At 31.4% G+C, this 25,259-nt stretch overlaps 2 protein-coding genes across 2 annotated transcripts; both read right to left on the reverse strand.

Moving 5' to 3' along the window:
• Positions 1–4,295: 4,295 nt before the first annotated feature.
• On the reverse strand, positions 4,296–13,534 carry LOC111701134 (uncharacterized). The gene is made up of 14 exons (XM_023472298.1): positions 13,518–13,534; positions 11,284–11,407; positions 10,445–10,579; positions 9,822–9,926; positions 9,031–9,135; positions 8,434–8,613; positions 6,732–6,803; positions 6,399–6,494; positions 6,219–6,345; positions 5,728–5,838; positions 5,411–5,459; positions 5,292–5,338; positions 5,133–5,197; positions 4,296–4,373 (listed from the first exon to the last, which is right to left on the reverse strand). Exons 1-14 carry the CDS (start codon positions 13,532–13,534, stop codon positions 4,296–4,298), a joined length of 1,311 nt encoding a protein of 436 aa, XP_023328066.1.
• LOC111701135 (uncharacterized) lies at positions 13,212–23,922 on the reverse strand. The gene is made up of 15 exons (XM_023472299.1): positions 23,914–23,922; positions 21,239–21,290; positions 20,970–21,039; positions 19,645–19,712; positions 19,332–19,516; positions 18,501–18,545; positions 17,987–18,007; positions 17,846–17,883; positions 16,926–17,009; positions 15,819–15,889; positions 14,863–14,930; positions 14,413–14,553; positions 14,053–14,099; positions 13,955–13,996; positions 13,212–13,772 (listed from the first exon to the last, which is right to left on the reverse strand). The coding sequence occupies exons 1-15, from the start codon at positions 23,920–23,922 to the stop codon at positions 13,562–13,564; spliced, it is 1,152 nt and encodes a 383-aa protein (XP_023328067.1). The 3' UTR covers positions 13,212–13,561.
• Positions 23,923–25,259: the final 1,337 nt, after the last annotated feature.

A 25,259-nucleotide genomic window follows, 5' to 3' on the forward strand; every position in this document is an offset into this window, starting at 1 on the left:
TGAAACTAGAAACTAGAAACTAGAAACTAGAAACTTGAAACTAGAAACTAGAAACTAGAAACTAGAAACTTGAAACTAGAAACTAGAAACTAGAAACTTGAAACTAGAAATTAGAAACTAGAAACTAGAAACTAGAAACTTGAAACTAGAAACTTGAAACTAGAAACTAGAAACTTGAAACTAGAAACTAGAAACTAGAAACTAGAAACTTGAAACTAGAAAAAAAAATTCATTTATTTTTATTTTCAAAATTAGCCATAGTGTGATTGAAGGATGGACAAGGAATGGAAGATCAAGAAGAAAGGATTAAAAACAAGAAATATAGAAGTCTCAAAATGTTTCCATCTGATATCATATTAAAATTTAAAAATATTGTAAAATTTAATTAAAATAAATTATTAAAGTTAAAAAGTTTTGAACCACCCTGTTTATGTTTCATTAAGTTTAAACAACCCTGGTAATATTTAAGTAGGTTTTGAATAACCCTGTTAATGTTTAATTTTGTTTTGGACAACCCTGTTAAAATGTAATCTATTCTTGGACAACACTGTTAAAATGTAATCTAGTTTTGGACAACCCTGTTAAAATGTAATCTAGTTTTGGACAACCCTTATAAAATGTACAGTCTTGGACAACGCTGTTAAAATGTAATCTATTCTTGGACAACCCTGATAAAATGTAATCTAGTTTGGAACGATCCTGTAAAATGTAATCTTGTTTTGAACGATCCTAATAAAATGTAATGTAGTTTTTGACAACCCTATTAAAACGTAATTTAGTTTTGAACAATCATATTAAACTGTAATCTAGTTTGAACAATCATGTTAAATGTAATTTAGTTTTTAACAATCCTGTACAAGTTGGGTCTAGTTATGAAAAACCCTGTTAAAATGTAATCTAGTTTTGAACAACCCTGCTAAAGTTTAATCTAGTTTTGAACAACCTTGTACAAGTTTATTCTAGTTTTAAACAACCCTGTAAAAGTTTGATTTAGTTTTAGAAAACCCTCTACAAGTTCAATATAATTTTGTTTATTCTAGTTTTGAACAACCCTGTACAAGTTTGATTTAGTTTTGAACAACCCTGTAAAAGTTTAATCTAGTTTGAACAACCATGTAAAACTTTATTCTAGTTTTGAACAACCCTGTAAAAGTTTAATCTAGTTCTGAACAACCCTAGTGAAGAATTTAGAAGGAATTACACGACTGATGAAGGTTTAACGTGTAGACAATATATGTGTGCTACCTTTTATAGAGATCACTCATTTCAAATATTTATCTATCTATCTATCCTTACATCCTTACATGTTTTCTTCCTTCCTTTCATCCTCCTATTTCTGCATCCTTTCTTTAATCCTTTCACACTTCTCTTCCTTTAACCTTTCTTTCATCCTTTCACACTCCTCTTCCTTTATCCTTTCTTTAATCCTTTCACACTTCTCTTCCTTTATCCTTTCTTTCATCCTTTCACACTTCTCTTCCTTTATCCTTTCTTCCATCCTTTCACACTCCTCTTCCTTTATCCTTTTTTTAATCCTTTCACACTCCTCTTCCTTTATCCTTTCTTAAATCCTTTCACACTTCTCTTCCTTTATCCTTTCTTTCATCCTTTCACACTTCTCTTCCTTTATCCTTTCTTTCAGCCTTTCACACTTCTCTTCCTTTATCATTTCTTTCATCCTTTCACACTCCTCTTCCTTTATCCTTTCTTTCATCCTTTAACAATTCTCTTCCTTTATCCTTTCTTCCATCCTTTCAAACTCCTCTTCCTTTATCATTTCTTTAATCCTTTCACACTCCTCTTCCTTTATCCTTTCTTTAATCCTTTCACACTTCTCTTCCTTTATCCTTTCTTTAATACTTACACAATCCTCTTCCTTTTTCCTTTCTTTAATCCTTTCGCACTTCTCTTCCTTTATCCTTTCTTTCATCCTTTCACACTTCTCTTCCTTTATCCTTTCTTTCATCCTTTCAAACTTCTCTTCCTTTATCAATCCTTTCACACTCCTCTTCCTTTATCCTTTCTTTAATCCTTTCACACTTCTCTTCCTTTATTCTTTATACCCCCCCTTCCTTAATATTTTCATCCTTCCCTTCCCTTATCCTTTCATCCTACCCTTCCTTTATATTTTCATCCTTCCCTTCCTTTATATTTGTATCCTTCCCTTCCTTTATATTTTCATCCTTCCCATCCTTTATATTTTCATCCTTCCCATCCTTAATATTTTCATCCTTTCATCCTTTATATATTCATACATTTGGTTTGCATACATTTCTCTTGTTTTTTTTTTATTTTAAAATAAGGAAATAATCTTTTCCACATTAAATTTAAATGAATTTACTAAAAAAAAATTTAAAAGTACAATTATTGGAATTACACTTACATACACAATATACATACTACATAGTACACAATATACATACTACATAGTACAGGCCAAATTAATTCAAATGAGATTCATAATAATTTTGTAAACCAAAGATTTTCTGAAAAGAAAAGATTCTGCATCAGAAATGTTCCCAATACTGTGATCCAAAGGTTACAAGCTTTCACGCAACAAAAAACATAATATTCCCAATTACTTCTTTAAAACTAAAACAAGCTCTTTATTGTTCTAAAATAATCTGATCTAGGGCTGGAGAAAAATAATTTTGTAAGTTAAAAATGAAAGGCCATGGCGTTGCAACACTCCAAATAGATTCAACTTAGCATAGCAGTCTGTATCTATATTCGTATATATGACGTCATTGACCATAGTATTGGTTATTAAAAGAAATATATTTATTTAGAAAAGACGACATTTGTCCGTATCTTCATAAGACCAATTAAAAGCGTATTTTTAGCGTAAAAGAGCTGATGCCAAATCTTTATATCAAAAAAAAATCTTTTTGAAAATGGGACTGTAAGCGTAATTTCAAGTAACCCTTTATTGTTAGATATTCATCCCCGATTCACAATGGTACCCTTGGAAGCTTAGTGAATGAGTATATCAATGTTTGTGTGTTTTAAAAACTATTTCTCTTGTGGTTTCATTACGAAAATGACTTGCACATTTCTTGCTTCAGAAGTAATGCAGAAATTATCAGAATTAAAAACAATGGTTTTTACACACCGTTAATCAGATGAAGGTTTTAAGCCTAGATTAATTGATAAAATAGATAGGACACTTAATGTCGTCTTTTCAAGATTTGAATAAAACTCGTTCACAGAAGCCCAGATGAGTTTCGCTTAGTCAGTGCAGAACAGGCTCTCTCTGTCTTGTAATGTAATTCTACGCCGACTGCACGAAACCCATCTGATCTTCTCCCTCAGGATAATTGATAACGAGTTTCAGCCAAATCTTGAAAAGACGACATCTAGTGTTCTATCTGTTATTTTAATTGATCTATGGTTTCAAGGATACTAGTGTGAATCGGGCATGCCCCTCTTTTTAGATTTAGGATGAGCTAAAACTACGCCTAGAGTCCATTAACCCTATCTCTGCTGTGGTACTTGAAAACCAGGTTGCTGGGGGGGGGGGCAATTTGACCCCCCCTCTAAATCCCATGTTTGATGTCCCAATATGACAAATGATACATCATTGGAAAGCTCTTGTGCTCTACTTTTAGAGCAAATTTGCAAAAATTATGTTTTTTATCGCAAAATCAAGTTATATAGTAAAAATGTTCGCAAAAAAAAATTTGTCCAAAAAATGAAAAATTATACATTTTTGAAAAACCCTTAACCATGCCATTTCAAATATGCAAAAATGTTTTCAAAATTTTAAATAACCTGATTTTTAATCAAGAAAAACTAAAAATGTGCAAATTTCCTTTGACAGGTTGTTTGCAAAAAAATTGCAATTTTTTTTCGCAAAACTTGTGCAATTCGTTTNTATTATTATTATTATTATTATTATTATTATTATTATTATTATTATTATTATTATTATTATTATTATTATTATTATTATTATTATTATTATTATTATTATTATTATTATTATTATTATTATTATTATTATTATTATTATTATTATTATTATTATTATTATTATTATTATTATTATTATTATTATTATTATTATTATTATTATTATTATTATTATTATTATTATTATTATTATTATTATTATTATTATTATTATTATTATTATTATTATTATTATTATTATTATTATTATTATTATTATTATTATTATTATTATTATTATTATTATTATTATTATTATTATTATTATTATTATTATTATTATTATTATTATTATTATTATTATTATTATTATTATTATTATTATTATTATTATTACTGATAAATTACCTCCTGCATCTACCCCTAGAATCTAGAATACATGTTGTAGGAGAGATGTTAAAAGCTTTAATTCCCTCCTCGTTCTAAATATTGTTAGTTTAGAAATCATGTTTACAGAGGATACAACAAGGAAGTCATCGTCGTGAAAAATTTGGAATTATGACAAATTACTTCATTATCTCTGATGCACGTTTATAGAGAAACCACAACTGAAAATTATCAATTTTCTGGTAGGAAAATATGGAAATCTTATTAATCCTTGATCAGACAAAGGTTTAAATCATATTGATACGACTAAAGAACTAGTTTCTAAGTAAAAAACTATATTTAAAGAACAGACCCGGCCCTTCTGCCTTGGTCAAAAATAAACAATATGGTTTAAAATAAATTTTTAATGTTTACTTCTTGATAGGTTCTTTGTAATACGTCATAGTAAAATGTAACCAAACCTTATTTCCTCTTCTTTGTTTTAGTATCATTGATTTCTCTACTCCTCTTTCCTTATTTCTACTATCATTGGATATTCTTTTCTCCTTAGTTCTACTATTATTGATTTCTCTACTCCTCTCTCCTTAGTTCTACTGTCATTGATTTATCTACTCCTCTCTCCTTAGTTCTACTATCATTGGTTTCTCTATTCCCCTCTCCTTAGTTCTACTATTATTGGTTTCTCTATTCCTCTCTCCTTAGTTCTACTATCATTGGTTTATCTATTCCCCTCTCCTTAGTTCTACTATTATTGATTTCTCTATTCCTCTCTCTTAAGTTCTATTATTATTGGTTACTCATTCGCCTCTCCTTATGTATATCATTATTGGATTCTAATTGCTACTTGATGATACCTGGTTTGAGGGGTTTAATCTGGAATCTTCGATACACGTGATCTCAAACTTTTCATCAATTCCAACTAAACATATAAAAATATATTTCATTTTAGATTTAGTTTTTAAAATTTTGAAATAATTAACAGAGATTATTTTTAGATTTATTTTGATTTTAACCTTTTTTATCGTCAGCGCAGGGTTCTGAATCACCAATAGCAAAACAACTAAATAAAGTTGAATTAGACGAATCTAAAAATAAAAAATTTATTTAAAAAAAATTTTTCTCTTTATCTTACTTTATATCCGAGTCTGGGTCATTCACATTTTCAGGGTCTTCATTTACACCTTAAATATTACACCTTATAGTTTTAGTTAGTTTAGCACATAAAGGTTGCCCCCCCCCCTCAAAAAAAACCTAGTTTTGAAACCTTTTTACATCTTTTATTTGACGCTTGTCAAAAAAGGTAAAATATTAGCATTTTTAGTTACAAAAATTTGAAACTTTCAAAAGGGTCCAAAAACCTTGATCACCCGTTTTTGGGGGACACCCTGTATTTTTTGTTATTATCAATTCATACTTAAAATGAGTCTCATGATTTTTGTGTTAGTTTACCTGCGTTTAAATATACTTTTCCCTCAATACATACTGTTGGTTTACATGTACCGCTTAGATCAGTAGAAGGTACAAACATACTTCCAGCAGAACACGGTCCTGTACTGTAAACTACAAAATAAAAATTACGTTAATCTTGTAATTTCCGAACTCATGTTTTTATATTTCATATTTTCTTAAAAACTTGTTCATTAATTTAAATGCAGGGACAATCTGAAGGTTTGACATTTTTGGGACAGGGACATAATTCGTTTCTAGAATTAAAATATGAACACTTTTTTTAAAGTTAGTTTGTTATAGCCACAGAAATATTAAAATTAAGAGCAAATTGGTTATTTTGGAATTATTTTGTTTTTGATATATAATCATTACAGATTTTAAATAAAATATAGAATAGAATAATTTGATAAAATCTTTTTTCATTTTTAAGATATTCAATATATAGATGAATTTCATAAAGGCCCGATGAAAATTTCTTCTATATAGCTTACTTGGATAGCACTTTCCATCCCCTGCATGTACAGCATGGTTAGGTTTGCATGTACACATGCCGTACCCATATATATTTATGTACAGGTCTTCATTTAATCCACAAGCATCGCTATCTACCCCGTGGCACTAAATTGTAGAAATTGTGTTGCAAAATTTTTATAAAACATTGAAAATATTACCTTGCAATCTTTTTGGTAAAAAATTTCATCATTTTTGCAAGGTTTTTCTTGACAAACTGCTTCCAATGTGTTCTTCTCTTTCTTCATAACAACCCACTACAAAATTAAACAAAAAATTATTAGAAATCAGTTTTTTTAAGATGAAAAGGGGAATTGAACTCTGCTGTAGGAAAAAAAAACAAATCTATGTATTAACACCTCCCCAAATAAAGATCACGAAGTTTTCTAAACCTATGTGAATTTAGAAATCTCCAGCGGGCTTTCATAATAAAAGGAAAATGAAGACGACAAGAATACGAATTCCACTGTTTTCTGGTGCTTACTATATAATACCTGGGTTTGGTTTGGGCAAACAGAACTGGAGAAGATTTTAACACACTCTCCATTATATTCAACTTCATTATCCTAGAGAATAGAATAGGAAAAATATAAGAATGTGTATTTTCTGCCCCCCCCCCGCCCCCCCCTCGTCTCTAGAGATGGGCATCGGTTTTTTAATGAACGAAATTTTGAGAACGAACGAAATATTTCGTGATTTATGGTGTCAGAAAAAAAACAATGAACGAACGACTTAGATCGTTCATAGAAATGAAAAAACGGTATTTTTTTAAACGAAAAAAAAATTGTTAAAAAGAAAAATTTAAAATTGTTCGTACGATTTTGATCGTTCATGAACTATTTCGTTCGTTTTTTTCTAAACGAACGAATTTTCCGAAAGATTTTGAAAAAACTATTGTTTTTATTTACTGAATGTACGATTTTATTAAACGAACGATTTTACTGAACAAACGATTTTACTACACTAACGATTTATTACGGGAGAAAACGAACGAAATAAGGGAAAAATGAACGATAATTTCAATTTGTATGAACAATTAAAATAACGAACGCGCCCATCTCTTCCTGTCGTTGGTTCCAGTCTGCAATATTAAAATAAATAAATATGTATTTATACGCCAGGAGGTTGCAGCTTTGATCCTTATCGTGTCGCTCGTTCTAAATATTAGTCTTAAAAGGACTGTGAGCGTAATTTCAAAAGGAGCATTCCAGATGAAATCTTATGAAACGCTTTTAATTGTTGAACACTGAATTTGCGAGCCGTGGTATATTTAAGCACATTAAGTACCATTGTGAATCGGACATTTCCCTCTTTGCATCTAGGGCCACTTGAAATTACGCTTACAGTCCCTTTAAATACTTTAACCTCAACTAACCCAAGTAAAGATTTTTATAATAAATTTTCCTAATAACAGATTTTAGAGAAAAAAAATGTCGAATTATATTAATTATATTCGATGTCAGTTGTCACTGCGCGAGCGCGACAAATACGGAATTCACTATTATAGAGAAACCTTCATTGAAATTTAATTTTATCTAGTTATACGTATACGTATAAAAGTTCTATTTTGTTCTTGACAAGTACAGTTGTAAATCAGACATGCCACTCTATAAATTAGTTAACCCATTAGTGACGAGAAGGTCAATTTTGACCGGGTGAGGTTTTTTATATAAGTGCCTTTATTCTTAAACTAAATGTCGTCCTGTCTTTTCCTGCGCTTTCCTTAGGATTTCCTGTTTTCAAAACATATTTTATATTTGACGTAACTTCAAAATTGGTTTTTTTTAAATTTTCAATTTAAAAACCCCAAAAAATCAAGATTTTGAATTCGGTAGAAAACCAAAAGCACCCTGTAATTTAGTTTTGAATCTATAAAATTGTCAATTTTTTTGCTAGAAAAAAATTTAAAGACATTTTTGGAAACTTCTTTAAAAGATCTAAATAACTAAAACATGAAAAGTAAAGTTTTGAAGATAATAAGATAGTTATGAATTACAAAAGTTTTTTAGATTTTCATGTTTTACAGGTCACCCTGTACAAAAAAATTTAAAATTTAATTGAATATTGTTTTTTCATGAGTACAATCAAGTTTTGTTATGACAAGTTCCTTCCTACAACAACTTCACTAATAGTTTATGGTTTCGTCACTAATGGGTGTAGAATATGAGGAAATAAATGATTTAATAAATGTGTTACCTGGGAGCAATCAAGACTGTGAAACCCAAACTTAGCAATTATTCCACTCTCATCCTCATCATCCCCACTCTCATCCTCATCCTCTTCATCTCCCCTCTCATCCTCATCCTCTTCACTTTCATCCTCCTCCCTCTTCTGTTCTTCTTGATGTTCCTCATTTTCTCCCTCCTCCCTCTTCTCCTGAATGCATCGTATTTATTTTGAAGAAAAATGAAAAATTGGAAAACCTTATTTTCCACTTTTTGATCATTGTTACCTAAAAGTTTCTTATATTTTCTTGAATTTCCGAAAAAAATTCCATAAACTAATTTGCCACTTTCCACACCAATTGTTGGATAAACCGAGCTGTGAACTTTTGTGTTACTACTAATCACGATCGTTTGATCTCGATATCCACTTTGGGCACTTTTTTTAGGTAATTAATGCTTATTCTCTTTAACTCAGTTTTCCTCCCTTGATCAAAGCTCCTTCAACACCTGATCAAAGCTCTCTTCAATCCCTGACTGGGTACTATTACCATACGGGATATCGAATAAAGATTAAATTAATCTGCAGATTAACAAAAGATCGAGAGGGGGGGGATATTTAAATACATACCCCTGTGCATTGTTGAGCAGGGTGTGGAAAGGATCCCAGCCAGTTGACCAGCTCAGCTAGAGAATTACGAGAACTTGAGTCTAAATCCATCTCAGACTTTATCGTCTAAAAACAATTTATTAAATTTTGGTTTAATTATAATCATTTTAGTTAATATTTTGCAGTTTTAAATTTGGCAGTGAGTGACCCTCCCATCTTTCAATGATAAAGATTTCGAAATATATTTTCTCAAAAAGTGGATAAAATCAAATTATTTTGTTCAATGTTTAGTTTGGTTCCACCATCCATAATAATTTAATTGAACTAGCAATTATTGTCAAAAACAACAGAAACAGATATTCTTGAGTAGAATATCTTATGAATAGTTTTATCATGATTTTTAAATCAATGAAAATACGTTTCTTCTGTTCAGCAGTTTCCACCTCTTAAAGGGATTGTACGCGATATTTCAAGTGACCCTCCAGGCAAAGATGGTAATGTCAGAGTAACAATGGTACCCTTGAAAGTGAAACCTTTATCTGATAAAATATGTGAAAGATTTTGCCGTTCTTCTAGGTTTAACAATTTTAATCCTGATAATTCCTTTATTAGAAATGCGTGATTATTTATTGCATAGAAACCACGATTGAAAATAATCAGTTTTCGATATTTTATACATAGATATTTAGATCAAACTTCAGACAAAGCTTTAAGCTTTTAAGGGTACACTTGTAAATTAGGCATTGCCATCTTTGCATGAAGGGTCACTTGAAGTTGCGCGGACAGTCCCTTTAATAATTAAATATACATACTTTGGTGCAGATACCATTGTTGACCAGAAAGCAATTTTCTATATTAGCATGTCCAGCCTCTTGTAGATCCTTTCTTAGATCTATAAACCTCGTCAGAGCACCCTCCTGACAATTGGTTTAATTTGTTATTTTGATATTTAAAAGTTTTAACCTTATCAAAGCTCTCTCAGATTTTATTTTAGGAAACATCTGTGTAATATTGAAGGAAATTCTAAACACTAAAAAAGAAAAAATAATTTCATTTTGGAAAATTTTATTAAATGGTCATTTTATACAGTGGCCAAATAATCATGAGAACTTCAAAAGATTTTATTTNGCAATGTATTGTACATGTGTAGGAAAGGTGCAATGTATTGTACATGTGTATGAAAGGTGCAATGTATTGTACATGTGTAGGAAAGGTGCAATGTATTGTACATGTGTAGGAAAGGTGCAATGTATTTTACATGTGTAGGAAAGGTGCAATGTATTGTACATGTGTATGAAAGGTGCAATGTATTGTACATGTGTATGAAAGGTGCAATGTATTGTACATGTGTAGGAAAGAATATAACCGATCAATTTTTAAAACTTTCATGTCTCTGAGCCTCGATTTTCTAAAAAATGTGAATGACAAAAAATACCGTGTCTTTAGCGCATTTTTGATCTTGATCCAGGATATATCCGTCCTGGCAGGTACACACTCCAGCTCCATATGGGTTTATTAGCAGGGTGTAGCCTTCATCACCACACGGAGACAAACCAAACCCGTCCCGGCCCTTAACGTTTAATATAATGAGTTTTTGCCATAAACTCTGATTTTCCAATCCCTATATTTTGCAACCCAATCTCGTGACCTTAGATATTTCAAACTAATTAGGTTTGATTGACTAATTTTTAAGTTTGAAATATTAAAGGGTTACACCATTAGGTTGCTATGATATAGAATTGAAAAATTTGAGTTTGTGGCAAAGACTCAAGTTCTCAACTCCTTTTAGTAATGTCTCTACGACTGAATAGTTCCATTATACGAATCACGCCAGTGTCATTCTAAATTTATTACTGGCTAGCTTTTATACTCACCTTTGCTTGGAAGCTGAATTTTCGGTAAAAAAGTCAATAAACAAAATTTAGAATTTTTGATCCAAACTAAGAACATTAAAGTGCATATTGGTTTTACTGTTTTCCCCAATCACATTTGAGACAAACTGGTCAAGGGGTTCCTGAGTTATGATCGGACATCCTAACAACCAAAAAGACACCCAAAGAGTGATGACTACCTTATAGCAGTGATCATAAATTGAACACATGAACACAAATTAAATACCTCATTATCTTGTTGAACACATGAACACAAATTGAATACCTCATTATCTTGTAAAACACATGAACACAAATTAAATACCTCATTATCTTGTTTAACACATGGACACAAATCAAATACCCCATTTTCTTGTTGAACACATGAACAAAAACTAAATACCTCATTTTCTTGTTGAACACATGAACACAAATCAAATACCTCATTTTCTTGTTGAACACATGAACAAGATTCCTCCCACCAAACTCCAAAAGAACACTTCTTATCTTTGCACCGCAGAACAGGCCTTAAAAAATAAGCATATATAATATCAGGGAAACCTCAAGGCTTAATAAATTTGAACCGCTTCGCTGAGCCGGTTCAAATTACGCGCTGGCTCAAACCTCGTAATACTGATTCAAATCATAAGTTGAACCAACCATATTTGAACCGCGTCAAATGTTTGACGTTGGCATATAGACACATTTCATATCATTCTTTAAATTCGGCCTCAGATTAAAAAATTTTGAGACAGGTCTAGATACAGTTCAACCACGTATCTTGGTTCATCTACATAGGGTCAAACGACATAAGGTCAAACAACCTAGAGTCAAACGACATAGGGTCAAAAACGCGACAAAGGGTAAATCGACAAAGGGTCAAAATGAAAAGAAATATTTTATGTAATATTTCAGGGTTAAGATAGTTAAGAAAATATTTGGGCCAAGTGCTGCGGCTAGGACAGGCTAGGGGGCCGTGCGCTGCGGCTAGAAGTTCAAATGAAAATAGAACATAACATAAAAATATGTATTATTTCTACGACAAGAAAATATTTGGGCCGAGCGTAGCGGCTAGGACAGGCTGTGGCTACTACTTCTTAAGAACATTAAAATAGTTCAAATATACCAAAAATAGTCTAAATTAAATTTTGCCCGTTTGTCGCACTATTTGACCCTTTGTCGTTTTACCATTTGTCGTTTTACCATTTGTCGCGTTTTCGACCGTTTGTCGTTTTACCCTTTGTCGCGTTTTTGACCGTTAGTCGTTTTACCCTACGGTGAGTATTTAAATCAACGTTAGGAAGGTAGTTAAGTGACCTAGCTCAAACTTATTAAATTAAATTTAAATAAAAAGGGACAAAGCAATAGTGAATTTCACTTAATTAGTGATTTAATAACTAAAGTGTGTAGTAAAACTATTTTGCTTATTAAAAACATCAAATACACTTGATTATTGCTGTAAAGTCGTCTTCCTACTTCAGAGTTTTCTGGTCATCACTGCACTTACATTTTTTCGAATAAAAAAAATGAGATTTCATTTCCCTCATCTAAATTCGGGGCAAATCGGTCCAGGGGTTCCTGAGTTATGATCGGACAAACAAACAGACAGACAAACAAAGATTACAACTTTATATATATATAAAACAGTGACTATATATAAGACTAGCTTGAAAATCCAGCCCAGCCAAAGTAACTTAAAATTACTCCCGCCGTTTACCCGCACTTGAACGATTTTACGGGAGACTAAATTTTCGCTATTAAAGTCAACCCACTCAACTTAGAATCTCAAAACCAAACTAAGAACATTTCCGTGGGTCTCCCAAGTTCCCCAATCAAAATTTGAGGCAAATCGCTCCAGGGGTTACTGAGATACGATCGGACAAACAAACAGACAGACAAACAAGGGTTACAACTTTATATATATAGATGTCAACCAGACCTTACCAGGAAGTGTATAATCTTTTTAGAAAAATCGGTTTAAATGAATGGGTTTAGAAGAAGGTGTTTAGAAGAATGGGTTTAAAAGAAGGAGTTAAGAAGAAGGGGTTTAGAAGAAGGAGTTTAGAAGAAGGAGTTTAGAAGAAGGAGTTTAGAAGAAGGGGTATAGAAGAAGGTGTTTAGAAGAATGGGTTTAGAAGAAGGAGATTGGAAGAAGGGGTTTAGAAGAAGGTGTTCAGAAGAAGGTGTTTAGAAGAAGGGGTTTAAAAGAAGGGGTTTAGAAAAAGTGGTTTAGAAGAAGGAGATTAGAAGAAGGGATTTAGAAGAAGGGGTTTAGAAGAAGGAGATTAGAAGAATGGATTAAGAAGAAGGGTTTTAGAAGAAGGGGTTTAGAAGAAGGGGTTTAGAAGACGGGGTTTAGAAGAAGGAGTTTAGAAGCAGGAGTTTAGAAGAAGGGGTTTAGAAGAAGAGGTTTAGAAGACCTGGATAAAACGACCTGCAAAAACGAGTTAAAGGTTGGATTTGGTTTTCTGCAATGATAACAAACAGTCTTAAAAGTGTCTTATATATATGATTTGGTAAAACAATAATTGTTATAAAGACTGTAAGAAATAATTGTCTCTAATAATCATAATGATAATAATAATAATAATAATGATAATAATAATGATCATATAATCTTAGTTTAGCGTGGTATACCTGGTAACATGATCCATTGATCCAAGGGAACATATAATCTTAGTTTAGTTTGGTATACCTGGTAACATGATCCATTGATCCAAGGGATTATATAATCTTAGTTTAGTTTGGTATACCTGGTAACATGATCCATTGATCCAAGGGATCATATCCTCTTTGCAAGGGTTTATGGCACAGTTTGCCTTTGCTTGTACAGGATAATTGTTAATAAAGGTTTCAAAATCAGATTCAGTTCCATTTCCATCCTCCCCAAACCTAATAAAAAGGAACTGAAAACTTGTCTCAAACTTTGATTTTCTAATCCTGATGTTATTGCAACCTGATGTTATACACCTTTGATATATCAATCATTCAATTCTCTTTAATCAAAGGTTTGCACATTAGGTTGCAAAGATGAAGGGATTAGAAAATTAGAGTTTGAGGCAGGTGTTTAGTTCCTTTCGTTGAGAAATTCAGTTCTATTTCTATCTTCACCAATCCTATTAAATATTTTTTTTAAGAAAAAAAATCAATCAACGCTTATTTTTTCAGAGACCTGTTTATGTTCAGTCCTAATGTTTGTCGGCAATTTCCTTTCGAGTCCTGATAAAAAAATATATCAAATTTTTTTTTTATATTTTGCCTTTTATGACTCAGAACAAATTGGTCCAAGTTATTTAAGTCTAAAGTTAGCAAAAATGCACTAAATACTTCTTTCATTCACTTTTGCATGGATTAAAATTCTATTAAAACTAGTTAAAATAATATGAAACTAGGCTTTTAAGATGATTTCTAAAAAAAATTAGTTGCTTGATGAGTGAGTGAGCATTTCACCAAATTGACGTTTATTGGATTGAAACAGACAGACAAACCTACAGACACACAGACAATTAGTTTAAGAGAATATATATATTACCTTGAAACATTTAACAACTTCAGCTCGTCTTTGATCATGAGGAATTAGATCAAATACTCTAACCTCTAGACCTTCTCTAGTATCCACACACTCTACAGTATCCGATACTAACTCCCAACTTAGTCCAGTATCACAGGGTCCCTAGTAAATAGTATTCTAGTATCCATACACTCTACAGTATCCGATACTAATCAATACACTCTACAGTATCCGATACTAGCTCCCAGCTTAGTCCAGTATCACAGGGTCCCTAGTAAATAGTATTCTAGTATCCATACACTCTACAGTATCCGATACTAGCTCCCAGCTCAGGGTCCCTAGTAAATAGTATTCTAGTATCCATACACTCTACAGTATCCGATACTAGCTCCCAGCTTAATCCAGTATGTCTATCTGTCTATCTATCTATATATCTATATATCTGTCTATCTGTCCATCTGTCTATTTGACCTGTGATCCAAGTGCATGGCAAATTCCTTGATTATCTTTAAAGAATCCAACTTCACAAGCACACTCGCCTAAAAAAGAAAGAAATCAACAAATTCAAATAAAACAAATAATTCTTTGATGATTTTTTTGGGTCAGAGAGGAGCAAAATGTAAAGTAATCAATTTTTTATTGTCCCCCTAAAGGGAGTGACCGGCTATGTATGGTAGTTGAGCTGAGTATGCAGTATTGTGGACAAATTCTTTAGGATTCATTTGAGACTTGTAAAACGTTTTAAAGATCTAAATTTACTGAGGTTGAGCGCAAAGTCGACGTTCAAAATCGTGAATTGGTTTGGGTACGTTTCAGAATTGGTCTTTTTGATTTTTTAACGAATTAAATTTCTTTTTATTTACAGTTTATTAATACATATAATTACGTATTACAGAAATCATTTCTGTAATATATTTAGTTAGTTTTTATTCCGAAACGTTTTCATATTGGCTGATTCAGATTACGTAAGTCGTAAATATTGTCTGTATTTACCGCAATACAAAACTTGTTTGTCCTGCCAGCGCCATCTTGAAAAATGCCGCACAACTTTTAAACTTTGAGTAGCGAAAATGTGAAATTTTAAAACTTTTAACACCCTAAATAAATTTAAAGTGAAAATATTATAATTATTTCGATGATTAGAGTTAGTTTTTATTTTCTCAACCTGTTACTAAACAATTAATTTATTTACTGTATAATTTTTTTTACATTTTTTGTCGTCGTTATTTAAAAAATTTAAAAAACCCGATTCTGTAAACGTACCCACCCGAATTTGAACGTCGATCTTGCGCTCAAACTCAGTAAATATAGATCTTTAATTCGTTTAATATGTCTCAAATAAATCCTAAAGAATTTGTCCACAATACTTCATACTCAGCTCAACTACCATACATGGCCGGTCACTCCCTTTAATACTTGAAACAAACCTTCTCCATATGGGTTTAGCACCATCCTTGATCTTTCTCCGCAAACCTCGAGAGGACTGTATCTTCCAGATCTAGTATTAAATTCGAGTTCAGAATTTTTAAATGGACAAAGACCGCATTAAAAGAATTTGAGCCAGCTCTCAACCTGCCTCCTGCCGGTTCAAATTTGAGCCACCGATTCAAATCCTTCCCTAATCTATAACTTTAAATCAGTGGTTCAAATTTGAACCGGCAGTAGTATAGTTCAGCGACATGGTCAGCTCAAATTCTTTAAATGTGGCCCTAGACCTGATTTAAAGGGACTATTAGGGTATTTTCCAGTGACCCTCCATTCAAAAATAGCACTGCTTGACTTACAATAGTACCCTTAAATACTATGTCTGATCAAGTATGAATTAGATATCAATGTTTATAATTCGGAAAACAAATTAATTTCAATTGTGTGCTCTTTTCAATTTATTGATACGGGGTAAAGGTTTCAAGAATACTGTTGTGAATCGGGCATTGCCATCTTTTCAAGGAGGCTTACTGTTTCTTTAAGTAAGGAATTTTAAATGGATGGTGTTTTTCGTCACAAAGTGAAAATTTGCTTTTAAAAGGAAATCTTATTGAATATTGATAAATGATTTAAAACCTAGATTGTGATTCTTACAATCTCAAAACACATTATCAGTTTTAAAACCTTCGACTTTATCAATAAAGATTGTGTGTTGGGCAATAGGGCGAAAAAGAAAAAATGCTAAAATTTTTTATTTAAATCTTGTTAAATTTTATCATTTAAATAATAATTTCGATCTTCTGTAATAAATATAACAAAGTGGTACAAAAAGATATATTTAACCTAATTGTATATCTATATTAATACACATTGACATAAAGCTATAATGTTATATATATATATTTTACCTAATTGTATATCTATATCAATACATTGACATAAAGCTATAATGCTATATATATATATATTTTACCTAATTGTATATCTATATCAATACATTGGCATAAAGCTATAATGTTATATATATATATATATATATATATTTTACCTAATTGTATATCTATATCAATACATTGGCATAAAGCTATAATGTTATATATATATTTTACCTAATTGTATTATCTATATCAATACATTGGCATAAAGCTGACCAGAATACTTGCTCTCCCACGGGGCAGGGAATCAGGGCACATCTACAGTAAAATTATATTAACATATATGGACTCACAGTAGGATCCATGAAACTGTGGTATAAGAAGATACGGTTAGCCTCATGTAATAATTTTAAATAGTTCAATGAAAATTAAACAAAGCAGTTGTGCTTGATTACTTACTTTGCTTTGGTCAAAATTCATATTGAATTACTCACTTTACAATAATTTGATAAAAAATTCTACAAATACTTACTTTACAATAATTTGATCAAAATTCTACAAAATTACTCACTTTAAAATAATTTGATAACTAATTATCCCAAATTACTCACTTTACAATAATTTGATCAAATATTCTACCAAATTACTCACTTTACAATAAGTTGATAAAAAATTCTACCAAATTACTCACTTTAAAATAATTTGATAAAAAGTCTGCTAAATTACTAACTTTGCTCTAATTGGTCCAAATTAATATAAAATAACTAACTTTGCTCTAATTGTTCATAATTCCTATCAAAATAAATACTTTGCATACATATATTGGTCCAAAAATTACTTACTTTGCTCTAATTGGTCCAAATTCTTATCAAATTATTCACTTTGCTCTAATTGGTCCAAATTCTTATTAAATTATTTACTTTGCTCTAATTGGTCCAAATTCCTATTTAATTACTTACTTTGCTGTAATTGGTCCAAATTCTTATTAAATTACTTATTTTGCTTTAATTGGTCCAAATTCCTATTTAATTACTTACTTTTTTCTAATTGGTCCAAATTCTTATTAAATTATTTACTTTGCTCTAATTGGTCCAAATTCCTATTTAGTTACTTACTTTGCTCCAATAGGTCCAAATTCTTATTAAATTACTTACTTTGCTCTAATAGGTTTTGTACTGTTAAGAATCAACCACTGAGAAGCATAGATTATAAGTTATTAAGTAAGAACAAAATAAATTTAAAAATACATTTTTCTATGTTTTTTAAAAATATTTTTTGTAATCTTGTTTCCGTTCCTGTCCGTCTTGGCAAGGTCCCTTAAAAATAAATCATTTTTCTAGTAAACAATTCTCTACACAAAATGATTGATTTTCTTTAATTCTACAGATTGTCCCAATAAACTTTGTAATTGAGAGACGACTTGAATATCGTCTTTGATTTCCAATACTTGAAAAATTACATTGAAAATCCATTGAGTTTTTCAAAATGTCTATTTTCTTTGTATACTTAAAATTGACCGAGATATTAAACAATTGAACAGTTTTGTTGATTTTTAATAAACTGGAATCTGGACAAAATTCCTAATTTTCCGTCAATTTTGAAGTTGACTGAAAAAAATACCACATTTTTTATTAGTAGTATTTTTTTATTAGTATTTTTAGGTGATAAATGTTCTAAATGTGATAATACAAAATTATGTTTACTAAATAATCCCGCTTGTAACAAAGCGATATAGAAGTCGTCATTTAATTCCCATGTTTTTGGGACACCCTGTAAGATTTTTTTTTTTTTTTTAAGATGATTTTTTGCCTGATCCAATAAGCTGTAGCAATTTCCATCTTCTGGCCAAAATATCTAAAAGTTGAAAATTAGAAAATAACAGTTTTTTCTCGCATTTGAGAAATATCTGACACCATCATTTATATTTATAACTTAATAAAAAAAATTGATTAAATTTCTAAATTTTATTTAAAAGTAAAAACAAGAAATTGTAATTTGGTTTTGTTATTTAGGGTTAGGTTAGGTTGAGATACTTTCTGGGCCGAGCGCTGCGGCCGCGGGTTAGGTTAGTTAAGACACTTTCTGGGCCGAGCGCTGCGGCTAGGATGGGCTAGGGGGCCGAGCGCTGCGGCCACGGGTTAGGTTAAGTTAAGAAACTTCCTGTCACACCCATGTACAAAATTGATAGGAGGGGGGGGCCTGGGGGGGGGGTCCAAAAATCGTATACTAGGAAATTACCGTTATTTTTTGTGTGTTTTTTTTGCTCGTCTTTTTTCAATTTGTTTACATTTTTTATATTTATGTATTACAGTGAAAACCAGAAAACTCTGGAATAGGAAGTCGACTTTTAGACTCAAGTTATGACATGTCCAATGAACATGAGACACACAAAATGTGCAATGTAAACAGACCAATTTCACTTCATAAGAGATTTAAAGACTTACTAGTAAAGCTATTTGCTTTGTAACAGCATCAAATATACTTCAGTTTTGCATGACACCTTCCTATTCTACAGTTTTCTATAGTTATTACTGTAGTTTTCATTGGAAATTGTAAAATTCAAACGAAAACAGAAACGATGCCATTTGTAACTGATTTTAAGAACTCTGTCATAAATTACCAAAAAAGGATTGATAATACCTGATCCACATGATTACAGATCTCATCTGAGTTTTCAGTTTCATTATTCTCCAGGATCTCTCCAATAGGTTCAGACTCATCTCCAAAAGCAATGTTATCATCAGAGTTGACGGTTTTGATTCTTGGTGATGATGTTGTTATTGTTTTAGAGGATATATTTGGACCTGGCAGTATGGTACGGACACCTGAATAGAATTGTCAAATGTAAATATTATCTCAGTAACAAAAAGGAAGATGTTGTAGCTTTTCTTTCACGATAGTGCAAAAATCTGTCAATTTATTTTTAACATAAACCACAGTATAAAATGCTTACTTTGAGTACATTTAGCAGCATAGTCAGCTCGGGAGAATATCAATATCTCTCCAGTATTACATGGACCTCTGGAAAAGAAAGAAATTAAATGTCTAAAAAAATATGAATCCAATTATGAATTTGGCCTTTGAAAGACTTAAAGGGAGAGAGCAGCTAGGTACAGTTAAACCCTAAATCTATATATAAATTTGGCTTGTCTGTTTGGGTGTCTGTTTGTTTGTTTGTATCCAATAAACGTCAAAACGGCTGAACCGATCGGGCCCAAATTTTTTGTGGGACCTCACGTGACCACAGGGAAGGTTTATGAATAATCAAAATTTCAAATATTTGTCTCCATCAAAATTCGATCTTCATTAAATTTTTGAAAATTTTGAAAATCCACGAAATTTTTTGTGAAAATCCGCGAATTATTTTTGTTTTGTTTTACGATGTACACAAAGAGAACATGTTCACAATTAATTTAGAAGATGGGTGCGAAGCGCCCTCTAAGTCATACTTCGAGAGAATTTATCAAATGTCATCTTGACAATTTTTTAATGGGTTTTATACTATTTTACGTAAATCCCAATGTTTGCGAAAATAAATAGATAGCCATGAATATGCGGGAACAGTTTTAGAAAGCTCCATATAATCATTTAATCAAAAAACTAAATATCTGCAACATTCCATTATCAGAAAGTGAGAAATACGACATTTGGTGAATTCTTTCGATTTATGGCTTATTTAGGGTTTAACTGTAACATATTTGAACCTAGAGTGCAGTAATATAAAGAAACAATTTAGGATTCATTTGATACCAATGAGACGTTTCAAATATGTTCGTTTGTAAAATTTTACCAAAAGGGATGGTCCGCAGACTGGAGGACGAAATATTAAACATTGAAAACTGGTTTCAATATATTTTTAGAATTATGTATTAAAGGGAGTGTCTGGCTAGACATGTTAGTTGAGCTGAGAATACAGTTCTGTAGAGAAATTTTTTAGCATTCATTTGAGACCTATCATACGTTTTACGGTGCAAGAGCGCAAATTCAATCTTAAAAATCCTCAAAGATTGTTCATTCTGGAGAGATGATTTTAATGATCGGTGTTTTGAAAAAATATACAAAAACGACGAAGAAAAATGTAACACAAATTTTAAAGCGAACTTATTAGATATTTAGGATCATTTTTCTTAACTTAATTTAGTCGGTAGATCAATGTTAGAATCAATTCTGTCTTTTTCATTACAATAGTGATTTTTTTTATTCTTCACGAATTTGTTCACAGATTTCTTCAAATTCTTCAAAAGTCGTCTTTTTTATAATTCTATATTGAATTTATACCTTTCTCCGAGTGTATAACATTTTCCATCCTTCTTCCAGAATATCGTTGGTTCAACACAGGAGGAGAAATCTATAGTTGGAACAGTTCTCAAGTAGAAGCTTGGGATTAAATAAAGGGACCTACCCCCAAATTTGAAATAATACTTTAAATACAGTTCTCTACACCAGGGTTGTGATTCAAATAAAGAGACTGATCTCCAAATTCCAAATTTAAATTTATGCAGATAATGGGAGTTTTCCATGAAGAAAACTATAGCTGAGAAGTTTTCCTAAAAATGTTTGCGTAGTTTCCTCCGCATGATACAAGATATGGGATACAACCTAAACAAAGGATATAGATACAGAATATGGGATACAACTTAAACAAAGGATATGGGTACAGGATATAGGATACAACCTAAACAACGGATATGGGATAAACCTAAACAAAGGATATGGGATAAACCTAAACAGAGGATATTTAATACAGGATATGGGATACAACTTAAAAAAGGATATGGATACAGAATATAGGATACAACCTAAACAGAGGATATGGATACAGGATAGTGGATCCAACCTCAAAAAGGATATGGATACAGAATATGGGATACAACCTAAACAAAGGATATGGATACAGGATATGGGATACAACCTAAACAAAGGATATTGATACAGGATATGGGATGCAACCTAAACAAAGGATATGGATACAGGATATGGAATACAACCTAAACAAAGGATATGGATACAGGATATGGAATACAACATAAACAGAGGATATAGATACAGGATATGGAATACAATCTAAAGAAAGGATATGGATACAGGATATGGCATACAATATAAACAAAGGATATGGATACAGGATATGGGATACAACCTAAAGAAAGGATATGGACACAAGATATGGGATACAACCTAAACAAAGGATATGGGTACAGGATATGGGATACAAACTAAACAAAGGATATGGGATAAACCTAAACAAAGGATATGGGATAAACCTAAACAGAGGATATTAATACAGGATATGGGATGCAACCTAAACAAAGGATATTGATACAGGATATGGGATACAACTTAAACAAAGGATATGGATACAGGATATAGGATACAACCTAATCAAAGGATATGGATACAGGATATGGGATACAACCTAAACAAAGGATATGGATAAAGGATACAGGATACAACCTAAACAGAGGATATGGATACAGGATATGGGATACAACCTAAACAAAGGATATGGATACAGGATGTGGGATACAACCTAAACAAAGGTTATGGATACAGGATATGGGATACAACCTAAACAGAGGATATGGATACACGATATGGGATACAACCTAAACAAAGGATATGGATACAAGATATGGGATACAACCTAAACAAAGGATATGGATACAGGATATGGAATACAACCTAAACAAAGGATATGGATACAGGATATGGGATACAACCTAAAGAAAGGATATGGATACAGGATATGGAATACAACATAAACAGAGGATATGGATACAGGATATGGAATACAATCTAAACAAAAGATATGGATACAGGATATGGTATACAACATAAACAAAGGATATGGATACAGGATATGGGATACAACCTAAAGAAAGGATATGGACACAAGATATGGGATACAACCTAAACAAAGGATATGGATACAGGATATGGGATACAACCTAAACAAAGGATATGGATACAGGATATGGGATACAACCTAAACAAAGGATATGGATACAGGATATGGGATACAACCTAAACAAAGGATATTGATACAGGATATGGGATACAACCTAAAGAAATGATATGGATACAGGATATAGGAGACATCCTAAACAAATTTTTAAAACTCTTTTTAAACATTCAGATGTTCACATTGAAGAGACTGGAAAACAAAACTTTGATTTGATTAATATCTAATTTAAAAATGATTATGTCACAACACATTTATTTAATTTAATGAAACATTAAATCAGTTATAAAAAATATTTATAATAATGACAGTAATTTAAATAAATTATAAATCAATTGAAATTATAATAGTTTAAGTTGTCCCTGAATTATAAAACTATTGTTTAAAATTTGACAAATCATGAATTGGCAAACTGCAATTCTTGACAAACAAACAAGTTTTCTAATCCCATCATCTTTGCANCCCAGCAGCTGTAAATATGTTTCTTCTTGTTTTGCACTAATGGTTCCCAGCAGCTGTAAATATGTTTCTTCTTGTTTTGCACTAATGGTTCCCAGCAGCTGTAAATATGTTTCTTCTTGTTTTGCACTAATGGTTCCCAGCAGCTGTAAATATGTTTCTTCTTGACCAAATCATTTAATATAGAATTAGAGCAAAATATTAAAGACTAGAATCCGAATTTAGCTCTCAGTCCTTTGTATTTAAAGGGACCGTTCACTTATTTGGGTAAACTGAACAGCCTATTCGCCTATTTAACAATTATTAGCTCGTCATTTTGTGAGTAGCCCTGCAGTTTGTTGATAACCAATTGTTTTTATCTAGTATATGCAATATAACTTTAAATAACTCTATAATGTGTATCCTCTTTCAATCACATCTTCACGTCTTTCAAAATCAGGCTCTTAACATTTACATTCTCTTTTCTAAATATATTTGTAGAACCTTTATGATTAAAATGTATACCCGGTAACATGACATTTTATGTGGCGGCTCTATAAAAAGCTATGTTCTAAGGGCACTACAAACCAAGATGTGCACGCTCTCATGCAAAAATCGAGCATTATTATGCTAATTACACCTTTGAAATTTAAACTAGAAACAAGCGTGTTAAATGTTTAACATGTATAACCTAAGGCTACAAAAGAGTATATATAAGTAGTTGTTGTACTTTACAGTCGAGACTGTCTAGAAATTTGATGACAAACTTTCAGAGATATCTATATCTCAGTGAGGGTCAAACCAATCTCTTAACTCATATACTTTATACATTTTTTCAATAGATATCTCTATCAAATATATTGGCTACTCTATAAATCTTTATTCTTTCCTTATCTTCAATGTCAGCACTATAAATATCTAACCTCTCTGGACCTTATATTTACTGCCGACTCCAGAAATATTTCTCCTCTCCTGGCATTTATTTTATTGTCGAATGTCGACTCTATAAATCACTATCCTATCTGGATCTTCTTTTCACTGTCGACTCTATCAATTTCTATCCTCTGGGCCTTATCTTTACCCTGGACTTCGTAAATTTCTTTCTGTAACTCTCAGTACTCTAAAAATGTATATTCTCTCTGGACTCCGTCTTTTCATGGAGACAGCAACAGTTAAACTAAGTGAAGAGTAAACTAAATAAAACCTAATAAAACTAAACTGGAAAAACCGGTATCTGATCAACCGATCTTGAGGAAACGAACCTAAGATTTTTTTGACATAAAAATACTAACCATAGATGGGTTTTCGATATAAAAAAAACCTGTTCGATGTAAAAAATGGTTCCTTGAGATTTTGTAGATTTTGTAGGAGTTATGGCGGGAAACATGGTAGGTTTAGAGCTAGATCACAGATCTTAACACGTCAAAACCTTGCAATAAAAGGTTCGTTTTCTTCAGGTTGGTTTGCATTGCATAAAAACCTGCCTATTCTCAAAACTGGGGTTTCTACGTACATGAATCTCTACTGCAACAGATGTAAAACAATGGAAAAACAGAAATAAATAAATCTCAAAAAAAATAAAGAGAACAGGGACAAAACAAAAAAGAAGCAAGAACATAGGATGTTAAAATATGCAATTTATATTTTCAAAAATTTTCGAAAGATTTTTTTATACTTTCAGAGCAAAAATAGCAGACCAATGTTTTACAACCTACACAGCCATTTTGTATATGTATGGATGAATAATTTTATATTTTTGTCTGTATTATTGCAGTATACATTTCATATTCAAGCATATATAATTATATAATTAAGTAGGGAGAAACTAGACCTTTACAGAATTATAAGCGTAAAATTACTGGAAACACGGATTTTTCGTCCTGCAGTTTGATTTATTTAATCAGTCGTTAATAGAACACTCAACGGTGACATATTTATTACCGCGGACACATTGGGAGAAGGTCAAATTTTTTTCGGACACAACTTTGTGACCTCGTAGCTCCTTCAGTTTTGATTTTTCGTTTTTTAGTATCAGAAAAGCAATTTTTTCCGATTCCGATAAAAAGAAATAAACAAATTAGAGTGTAGAATGTAAAGTGTAGAGTGTAGAGTGTAGAGTGTAGAATGTAGAGTGTAGAGTGTAGAGTGTAGAGTGTAGAGTGTAGAGT

The sequence above is a fragment of the Eurytemora carolleeae genome, unplaced genomic scaffold (assembly GCF_000591075.1).
Source record: "Eurytemora carolleeae unplaced genomic scaffold, Eaff_2.0 scaffold85, whole genome shotgun sequence".
Classification (NCBI taxonomy): domain Eukaryota; kingdom Metazoa; phylum Arthropoda; class Copepoda; order Calanoida; family Temoridae; genus Eurytemora; species Eurytemora carolleeae.